At 40.7% G+C, this 11,276-nt stretch overlaps 2 protein-coding genes across 2 annotated transcripts; one reads left to right on the top strand and one right to left on the bottom strand.

Annotated features, from left to right (window-relative positions):
- The first annotated feature begins 2,895 nt into the window (after nt 1-2,895).
- LOC306922930 (phosphatidylinositol N-acetylglucosaminyltransferase subunit Y-like) lies at nt 2,896-3,605 on the top strand. The gene has a single exon (XM_079500847.1). The coding sequence runs from the start codon at nt 3,243-3,245 to the stop codon at nt 3,453-3,455; it is 213 nt and encodes a 70-aa protein (XP_079356973.1). The 5' UTR covers nt 2,896-3,242; the 3' UTR covers nt 3,456-3,605.
- A 117-nt stretch (nt 3,606-3,722) lies between these two features.
- LOC306922929 (uncharacterized protein) lies at nt 3,723-8,197 on the bottom strand. The gene is made up of 3 exons (XM_079500846.1): nt 8,056-8,197; nt 4,606-6,007; nt 3,723-4,339 (listed from the first exon to the last, which is right to left on the bottom strand). The coding sequence occupies exons 2-3, from the start codon at nt 6,001-6,003 to the stop codon at nt 4,211-4,213; spliced, it is 1,527 nt and encodes a 508-aa protein (XP_079356972.1). The 5' UTR covers nt 6,004-6,007; nt 8,056-8,197; the 3' UTR covers nt 3,723-4,210.
- Nucleotides 8,198-11,276: the final 3,079 nt, after the last annotated feature.

Raw genomic sequence — 11,276 nt, forward strand, 5'->3', positions numbered from 1 at the left:
CAAACTCCAACACTTAGAAAAAGAATCACCTGCAGAGAATTTCTTGACAGAAAGTAGCTCATAACATGTCTACGGTGGATTTTTATGAAACTTAAGCTTGGCAGATTGAAATATGATAATTCAAGCTTGGCCTAGAGCTGCAATGTTGGTGAGTTTAACGTTGTTTAATACAAGCAGATCGCAAAAGCAAATTGGATGAATGGGGAGTCAATGGAGGGTATTGCAACTCTAGATTCATCCCATTATAAAAAAATCTAGAGTTGCAAATTGCGGCTAGCTGGCCATGACAGCTAATTCTCCTGCCAGATTGAATAGCTTGTTGGTATGGAGTTTTCATTTTAAGAGGATATCCTGAATTTGAGTCATGGCCCCACTGGACCCTACAGCATTTTAGTCATGATAGTGAGGAGGATACTAAGGCCTACTGCATGTAGCATGCTATCTAGTAATGAACGAATGAGTCACCTAAACATCTCTGACTCACTAGCACTATCCACTTCAAACACCTGCAGGCATACTGTAGTATTCAGGGCCCAGCCACACTAGATGAGACTGGATTCATAAGAACTTGAGAAATGAAGACATACAGACAGGAGTATACTATACAAATGGTGTATAAAGCCAAGTGTATAAAGCCTAGGGCTGGAGGAAATATATTAGGTCTGAACTAGTGCACAGCAGTGGGATATTGAAGCTAGGAGCTGTTTTAAAACAAGTTGGAGCCTCACTCTGCTAAGAAAGTCTCAGAGCAATATCTTTGGCCAGATGGGCAGGGAATATATTATGTCCTGTCTCTGACGCTCTCTGACAATATTTAATATTGTATAGGCTAGTAAACCTACTGGGAAATCATGTTGAAAATGTCGCTGGCACTTAAACGTGACTAAGATGCAAACTGATCAATTGCAATTGACAAAGCCTGTCTCCATCAAATTATTCCACTTCATATGACAAGAGGTATTGTCTAAAGACTATCTCCTTTTTTAAATCAATTATCATTTCATTTGTATTTTAGGAGCTTATTTGGTTTTATACTAGCCTATGCCAAAACACAGACAATAGGTCTATCATTCTAAAGTATCTAGATCTCAACAGTTAAAACCAGAGATATTAGAAAACGGTATAATACTGCCACCAAGTGGACACGTGTAAACTGTACAATTACCGTCTGCGATGATTTCCAGGCTGCCGTGTTAAATACCAGGCACTAGTAGTAATAAGAGAACATTACAAAACAATTGGCTCAGGGACAATGATTCATATTGGCGAAGCTGAATTGAAAGAAAAAAAATAATGATAAGGGAAAATATAATGGAGGAACATAATCTCGCGTAAGCGTCACCAGACTTTCCACCTAGGAGGAACAAATAATTTCATTTCATTTGAAAGAGGGGACTACATTTTGGTTGCACACATCACATCGTTTCCTGTTTTGGAGGTTGACAGACAGCTTTTAGAAATTTCGCTCATAGCTAGATTTTGGTCATGATTCAAAATGTTGTGAGGAGATTAGTGAACCAAGCTTCTTGTGTTCCACGATCCTTGAAATGTGCGCTTTCGCATAAGCTTATTTCATCTGCATTTGTTCCGTCAAACAACAGGAGCTTTACTGATAATGTGAAGGACGAAGCCCAACACCACCAGTTTGACACTTCGTTGCTCGAGTTCCTCGCATGCCCACTGTCCAAAAATCCACTGAGGTAGGTCCTTTTAGAAGACAGGACATGTCATTATTGCCTAAATGGTTTATTCAGCTGCATCATTTGGCCATCATTAGTATTGTATATTTGTCTGTCATTAAGTGTTTTGATGAATTGAGTTGAGTAGAAAGGGGATTCCAATGTAAACAAGCCATAGTTCTTGATTGATTGAATTGAAGTATTTATTAACAGATTGAAGCACAACTAGCACGACTTCTTTTTTGTGTTTAATTCTATTAGTAGACCTTGTTTTTGTACTTTCCTGTGCTTGTCTTTGCAAACTGTTAAAGTATTCAATCAATCATAATTTCGAAAATGCACAACAATACAACATGTATTGTTCACCTCAAGAATAGACTACTGCAATGCCCTCTTCTCCGGTTTACCATCAACAGCAACAAATGGCCTCAGATTAGTACAAAACGCAGCAGCTAGAGTACTCACCAGAAAAAAGAAATTTGACCACATCACACCAACACTAATAGAACTTCACTGGCTACCCATACAGGCCAGAGCCGACTTCAAGATACTCCTCCTGACCTATAAAACCTTAAATGGACTCTCACCACCTTACATGTCCAGTTTAATAAATATATACATCCCCCCAAGACCACTACGCTCTCAGGATGCTGGAAAACTCAGTCAACACATAATAAAATAACGGTTGGGGGCAGAGCTTTCACACACCGTGCCCCGTCTCTGGAACGCTCTCCCTCAGGATGTCAGAAATTCACTCCCTGGAAATTTTTAAGTCAAGGCTAAAAACACACCTTTTTTCTATACATTACGGTTCCGCTTAGTTTTTAATCAGTATGATTCATACAGCTATGCACATTTTACTATGTTTTTATTGCTATTTGTGTTTGATTTGTTTTGTATCAATGCTGTAAAGTGCACAGAGACCCCCTGGGGTGATTTTGTACTATAAATAAAATAAACTGAAAACTGAAACTGTTGTATGTTGTTCCTCTGCGGTAAGACTCGATAACAGGCCCATGGAAATTAATGTTACAGTATTGTTCGTTTTCATCCTTCCTCAGGTACGACGAGAAGACCAACGAGTTGGTCAACGAAGAGCTCGGCATTGCTTACCCCATCATCGATGGCATCCCCAACATGATCCCGCAGGACGCACGTCTCATACAGAAGGACACAGACGCGCCGACTGAACCCACCCAGGGATAGAAACCAAGACACTCACAGGGCCTACAACTGGCTCATAAATACAGTGTCCTTTCTTATCGTATACACATTCTGACCGGAGACACATGCCTACAACTGAAGACACTGAAATCCATGTTGTCAGCTGACCACATGTAATGACTTACATCAGTGCAAAGGGCTCTCATAGACATTACTCTCATATATACACCCCACATTAGTCCGAGGAGAAATTAAAGTAGTTTTTGCTTTGGTACTGTCTACATGGCTAACTGAAAACATAATCTTATCTGGCTACTGACATTTAATTCAGATACAACGATAACGCAGGTCAGACTGCTAGTTATTAACCTTTTTTCAGCATCATCCCATCTACCAATTATGTTCACCCTGTCCAACCTGGTGGTGCTGGTGCCCATAGTGTCTCTTTGTGGCTTGTTCTACTCTGCTGCAGTGGACGAGAACTTTCCCCAAGGCTGTACCAGTAGCAGCAGTCTCTGTTTCTACAGCCTGCTGCTGCCGGTCACCATCCCGGTCTATGTCTTTTTCCACCTTTGGAGCTGGATGGGGATCAAACTCTTCAGGCACAACTAGGATACTCTTTAGTTGATGTACTTCTAATCTGTTCAGTTAAAATGGTAATGGCTGGTTGATTTCACAATAATACAATGTAGCTTTAAGTGTTATGCTTATTTGAAGCAGAGGTGGTGGTTATATGAATAAACGATTACTTCCTTTGAATAAGGGGTTGGTGCATTTCTTTACAGTGCATACAGTGACATAGGGTTGGCAAGGAAATACTCTGGATTTTACTTTACCTAGAACAAGCAGTGTTTATATTAGTAATTTTATGGTAAATCCAGTAGGAATATTGTGACTGCGATAAAGTTGTCTTGTTTTACAATACATTAACAAATAGCCTTCAATTAATGTTCTAAAGTGAACAGCAATGCATAACAATAATGAAATTGTCCAGTATTCAATAGCTAAAACAGTAACCTATTTCAAAGTATTAACAAAGACCACATTTGTCTCAAACACTAGCTGGATGACTTCCAAAATGAATGTATAATTACAATATACATGAAACCAAACTTCGAACTTACATTTCAAATCAAGTGTACATTTCAAACTGGGCTTTATTGTTAATGTTTAGCGTAACTTCAGTGGTTCCTCTTAAAGCCTTCCTACTTCTAAAGTAGGCAGTTCAGAGCTATGTGGCCTGGGTGGAAAGTTTACTAACTAACACATGGCTGGTATTTCTTGTACCAGCGCAGTAAAAGAATCCCTCAAGATTAGAACCCTTGTCATTTCAAGTCCATCTCTGTCCATCTCATCAAACACTAGTTTCAGTGTTTCTTTCCACTTTTCTTCCCCTTGTAAAATGTCATCAGTGGGGAGTCTGCTCTGGGTGAATGTCCATCTCCCTTAACTTTGAAGAAGAATGACTCATTGAGTCTTGTTTGGACCGCTCTGAGCTGTAGTAAAATGAAAAATAATTTGATTTGTCAGTTGAAGTGCTTCTATACATTTGTATTAAACTCTATAACAAATTTATATTTATGCAAAACACGTCATGTCCACAACTGTAGTTTAGTTTTCCAACAGAATAGCTAGGATGACTTTTTATATAGTGAATCAGATTTGGTGGTAATATTGTTTTCCCCAAGTTAAATCTGAGCCACAAATAGTACATTTGTTTATTTTTTAAACTAATATTTAAATGTAACATGGAATTTCTCACTTGTGTCAGGCGCAACAGGTACTCGCTGTCCTCACTGGAAGTGGTGGTGTCTGTGAACTTGGGCTCCGGCTCTGACTGGGGAGAGGGTGGTGTTTCTTCTGAACCCCCTTTCTTTTCTTTGTTATCTCCTGCGGAACATATCAGTTCCTCCTCACTTTCATCTTTTATCTCTATAAGTGAAGATGGAAGATGCTGGTTGCCATGCTCGTCTTTGACACCAAGAGCTGAAGTCTTGCCTGAACAGGACCAACAACTGCCCAGCTGTGCTCTTGTTCTTTGCGGCAGACTCAGATCTACTGGTTTCAAGTCCTCAGAGCTCTCCGTCACTTTACTTTCCTGGCAGAACCTGAGGAAAAATGAGAGCTCCGTGGTGAATAAATTCTCTGTCTGTGTGGACGTGTTGGTTGTTGATATCAGGGGAAAGCGTGATGGTTTATTCATAGGCTTCAAGCATGAAGGAGACTGGTTCTTCTGGTGTTGTGTGTGGGTCTCCTCTGTCAGATTTGTGACATCCTGGTCAGGTTTCTTGGGCTTTCTCATCTCCTGATGTAACTGTGGGAGTTCATGTTGAGCAGGTCTCTGGGAGTGCTTCTGATGTCTGTCTGACGCTGCATGGTTTGGCATAAGACGTGGTGATGGTGGCCGCTTTCCCCTGAATTGCTCTCTGACGGTGAGTGGAATTGAACCGATGCCCTCTTCCATGTTTTCTCCACTGGATGGTTCAGGTGATGGAGATCTGAATGTCTTCTGTGTTATAAAGAGGTCCTGGCTGTTTAAATCATCTCCGGTGCTCTGCCCAGTCTGTGTTCCATATTGCAGTTTCTCATCATCTCTCATCATTTGAGTCTCTGAGAAATAACTGTCTTTTGCTTGGGGTTGCTGTGAGATTACCTTAGGGCGTTTGGCACAACTGTACCTAGGTGATAAATGAAATGCCACTTTCTTTTTGGTTTTGGGTGTTTTGGGGGAGATGAAGTCACTTGTTACTTTGTTAGGCTTTGCCTGCGTATCAATTTGTTTATTCGGTGTGGCAGGTTTGAGTGCTGATATCTGCTCAGGCCTTATGCATTGAGCAACCGGGTTAGGTGTACTGTCACCCTGTGTCGATGTAAAACTGCTATCCAGTCCTAAATTCACACACTCCTTGTCTTTCTTGCTATTCTTCTTTTTCTTCTTCTTCTTCTTCTTCACCACCATCGCCTCATCGTCCTTCTGTTTCTTTTTCTTCGGGGTGCTGCTTTCCTTTTTCAAGGCTATGTCACCTTTGATTCTTTTACCATTTTGATCTCTCTCCTTCTTGTAGTGTTTCTTTTTCTTTTTAAGAGTCTTTTTCTTCAGAGGTGAAGTCCAGCTTGTGTCCCAATCCTTGAGGAAGTCTGAATCTGCCTCTGCATCCATGATCCTGTAGTGCAAGGAGAGAGTCAGTCAACAAGGGTGGCAATGTGTTCCTACAGGTATAAACAGCGGAATGTTGGTGTAGTGCATTTACATGTGCACATTTACAACTTGATTATTGGCAAATAAATAAATGTAATTAATATAGTTAATAGGGTAAACTCTTGTACTGTTATTATTGCAATGAAATGTACCTATTACTAGCAACATATCAATATAGATGTATTGAAATGATAATTTATAATTGTATGATCCCTGATTGCTGCTGTGGCCACTGGCCTGCAGCAGCTCACCTGTGTGCGAAGAAACAAGTGAAGTGCTAGCAGCAACAATATCCAATCCAATCCACTTTATTTATAAAGCACATTTAACACAACCGAGTTGAAACAAAGTGCTGTACACAAAAAATACTAAAATACCAAAGGCATATTAAACAACAATACTTAAACAGGGCAAGTGGGCAAGTGTGCAACTCTTAATCAGTATGTTCGAACGCCATGGAGTACAAGTGAGTTTTCAGACGTGATTTAAACACAGGTAACATGAGGTGGAAGTTCATTCCACAGCTTGGGCGCTACAATGGAAAATTACCTATCCCCCGGGGATTTCAGTTTGATTTAGGGATCTTGAGAAGTGACTGGTCACAGTGGTCAGTCGACCTCAGGGCCCTTGTCGATTCTTTGGGAGATACAAGTTCCGATATGTAGACTCACTGGTGCCAACCCATTTACAGACTTAAAAACAAACATTAAAATCTTAAACTGCATCCTGTAACGCGCAGGGAGCCAGTGTAGGGAGTCAAGAATCGGGGAGATGTGGTCATACTTCCGTGCCCCTGTTAATAGGCGAGCGGTGGCGTTTTAGACTAACTGTAGCATTGACAGGCAAGCTTGGGTAACACCAACATAAAGTAGTCAAGGGTTGAGATAAAAGCATGTATATGACGTTCAAAATCATAAAAGGTTACAGCAGACTTGACTTTCGCTAAAAACCTCAACTGATAAAAACTGGATTTAACAACAGAATTGATCTGCTTGTCAAACTTAAAATCACTGTCCAATTTGACACCAAGGTTTGTGACCACAAACGTCTGCAGGGGGCCCAAATCCACAGGTGTCACAGGCAGTGCTGCGTCTGAACACCATGACCTCTGTTTTACTTTCATTAAAGTTAAGAAAGTTTAGGGCCATCCAAGCTTTTATGTCCTTAAGACATTCCAGCAGTGTGTTCAGGGAGGTGGTGGGATCTTTTTTATTCAGTAATATGACCTTAAATACAAGAGTAATTGTTCTCAAGCTATTTCCAGTAAGTTATGAGCAGCATCAGCAGCAACTTTTGACAAAACATTAGGATGATTTTGTAATCATTTTCTACAGATAATTATTGGTAGATTTTTCTATTCTAATGATATCAACAATTTAGTGTAATGACGTTTTCTTGATCGCATCGTCCAGTAAAGTGTACACTTTATAGGGCTAGTGGCTAGAGTATATTGGTATCACGACTACATACAGTAAATATAATATAACACTGACTTGTCCTGTAAAGGAATTTGACTAAACACGTTGATCCTTTTTGTCTTTTAAGCATTAGTTGTCAGTCAGATTGAAATGTAGGCGCTCTGCCTCTGCAACAATGTAGCCCTCATATATACTCTAAGATGTAGCCCACCACAACAAAAAGCAACAATGTATCTTTTTGCTGCGGAGTTAAGCCTTCCTCGTAAAACAGTCTCACGCACAGGTGAGACCTCACTTTGCCATACGATGCGCTGTGAACTTGTTGTATATCTAGTATTTTCGGCGAGCAGGCTACACCGTCGTACTAGAGTAGATTCTGATTACCGTATGTCAAAGGTTTCAGCTCAACTCATAGCCCCACTGCCCCAGCCCCCAGATGTGTTTTTTTTAGTCGGACTCGTACCTGTGGCTTCTGAGCACAGCACAGTCTAGTCTACGCAAGACTTTGATGATGCGTTTACGTTTTACACCCCACTCCCACATAAAGAGTAGCCTACAAGTGAAAGAAATGCATAAAATAATAAGTCAAAGTTACCTGTGGGGTTTATTTCCCGGGTTATTTGGTCGCAACAAAGTTGACTGTTGACATCAAGGGGGCCGCTCATAGGTGCAGTACTCTGCTGCCCGCTCAATTCTGCATCCCAAACATCGCGCCACGCCGCCACCGCCCACTCCCATGATGCTTCTGTCTTCCTGCCGAAAATAGCCGATCTACAAGCAATGCAGCATAGAGTTCTATGATAGAGTTCTACAAGTTGAAGTTGTGTAACTCTATCATAGAACTCTATGCTATAATACAAACGAGCTCAGCTTGCGTGACTTTGGAAACATGCATGATATCCTTTCTTTCCGCCAGTGTAAATTGGAAACATTGTAACAAACTGACAGACACTGCAGAAAACACTGCCTATCTATTACCTTCTCTGCTTTACTGCACATACTTTGTGGTTGTGTTGCGTCATTTAGTGATATGCAGAATGAGAAACAGTGAGACTCAGGTCGTAACTTCTCTTCAGCAGTCTAACATCATTGGTTGTGTAATATCTAATATTGTATAATAATATTATAATGTGTAATGGATAGTCTACAATCCAAAGTAAGTACATTTACTCAAGGCTACTGTACTTAAGTATAATTTTGAGGTATTTTTTTTTAACTTTCACTGGAGTATTTCCAGTTTTCACTACTTTTATTTCTACTCCACTACATCTCAGAACTTCAGAAGCAAATATTATACTCAACTAAGTTACTTTGTTGATTTAGATTATTATACAAACCATACATCAACCACTCTCAAAGGGCACCTACGGGCGGCTATTCGAAACTGGCCCCTGTAAAATCTTATCCCACCCCCCACCCAACATTTTTTCCCCTCACTGTATGTTGCTTTTCCCTTATTTTACCTCCTTTATGATGAATTCCTGATCTGTTCTTTGGCTAAATAGAAGTGTATATTTGTTCATCTATAAATGTTTTGATGAATTGAACAAGGTGGACCCTCTTGTAAACAAGTGTAATGCTTTATTGGGTCGTCCACTCACAGTTAACAGTTTTTGTATTGCGTTGTGCTTGACTGTAATTCTGCAAACTGTTAATAAATACTTCAATCAATCAATCAATCAATCAGCCCCATACTATGAACCCTTTGGCCATTTGAAAGTAGCCGATATAAGTTCACAAAATATTTTTTAGACTTAGACATTTTATTCATTTGAAAACTTGTGAAATGTGACATTTACATAATGAGTTCTTTCTACTTTTGGTACCGATACTTTTACAAGTAGGCTACTTTTACTCAAGTACATTTTGAATTCCAGCCTTTTACTTGTAACATTTTGAGTACTTTTCCAACCACTGACAAAGTACATTGTAGAATAGCAGAAGTGGTGAACATGTCATGTGACTTCAGTAATAATCAGGTGTAAAGATGTTAATTAAAACTGACTGAATAGTTATTAGGCAATTATAGGCTACTAGGCTATACATATTGGATTTTGTATTTGAAGGGATCATGGATTATAGCAAATAGTACTGTAAATGAGTTTAAGTATTGCTTTTAAATCGCCCTAGGTGGACTGCATTTGATTGATTGATTGATTGATTGAAAAATGTATTAACAGTTTGCAGAATTACAGTACATTTCAAGCACAAACTCAATACAAAGGCTGTTAACTGTGAGTGGATGACCCAATTAAGCATTACACTTGTTTCCAATAGGGTCCACAATGTTCAATTCATCAAAAACATTTAGAGACGTACAAATAGACACTTCTATATAGACAAAGGACAGAACAGGAATTCATCATAAAGGAGGTAAAAAGGGAAAAGAAACATATACAGTGAGGGAAAAAAAGGGGTGGGCGGTGGGGGGGATTCACGTTCAGCTCTGTTCATTTGTTTGTTTTTCTTGGAGGAGCTGCGTTGGTCCCCAAGTCGGCTCCGTGGCCGTACCTTGAGTTGGCTGTGTGGCCGTGACCATCTCTTGTGTTGTCCTTGTGTTGGCTCCCCAAGTCGGCTCAGTGGCCGTACCTTGAGTTGGCTGTGTGGCCGTGACCGTCTCTTGTGTTGTCCTTACGTTGGGTCCCCAAGTCGGCTCAGTGGCCATACCTTGAGTTGGCTGTGTGGCCGCGACCGTCTCTTTTGTTGTCCTTGCGTCCGTGTTTGAGGGATTCCGATTTTACAGGGGCCAGTTTCGAATTGCAGCCGTCCGTAGGTGCCCTTTGAGAGCGGTTTTGAAGGAGTCAAGGGATTCGCATGTCTTAATGACTGTTGGTAGGGCGTTCCACATTTTGGTGGCATAGGAGCGAAAAGAATGTAGTCCCTTGTTTGTGCCGAATCTGGGTTGTACATGGTTCGTTGCACTCCCTCTGGTGTTGTGGGTGTGGACTTCGTTAACATTAAGGAAGTATCTAGACAGGTACATGGGTATCTTGGTGGTGTATCGAATCTTGTGGACCAGACCCATTGCAAGATGCTGTACTCTGTCGTCGACCCTAAGCCATTCCAGCCTGTCGAAGTGGGCAGGGGTGAGGTGGGTTCGGGGGGCGAGGTCAAGTAGGAGCCTGACCAGTTTGTTTTGGGAAGTCTGGAATGATGGGAAGTCATTAATGAGTTTAAAAGTAGGCTAACCCATGGACTATGATGAATTCCTGTTCTGTTCTTTGACTATATAGAAGTGTCTATTTGTACGTCTCTAAATGTTTTGATGAATTGAACATGGTGGACCCTCTTGTAAACAAGTGTAATGCTTAATTGGGTCGTCCACTCACAGTTAACAGCCTTTGTATTGAGTTTGTGCTTGAAATGTACTGTAATTCTGCAAACTGTTAATAAATATTTCAATCAATCAATCAGACTGGGGGATTATTTGTAACAATTTTAGGCAAAAAGTAAGTGAAAATCAGTCAAAGTGACTGACTTTCACTTACTTTCACTAACTTTTGACACCCATGCAGGCCATCTCAGATTTCTCACAGTAGTAGACTGCATGGGAAGTGCATGTGTGAGTCCTTGGTCACCCACTGTGCTTAGTGTTTTCATAGGCCCTGGCCATTGTTGCTCCATGCATGACTCCCCTTTTCATGGTGGGAAAACGTCTCTCTGATCCATCGTCTGAAAATGAAGGCCCTATGAGGTCACTGAACAAAAATGATGGGAGGCAGACGAGCCCACCAGTGTTCTTCGGTGGAAATAGGATGTGGGCCTGGCTCATTGCGTCATAGCAGACCATGTGCTTTGTTCCTGTAACCGTAACGT

Source organism: Electrona antarctica, assembly GCF_951216825.1.
Source record: "Electrona antarctica genome assembly, chromosome: 5".
Lineage (NCBI taxonomy): Eukaryota > Metazoa > Chordata > Actinopteri > Myctophiformes > Myctophidae > Electrona > Electrona antarctica.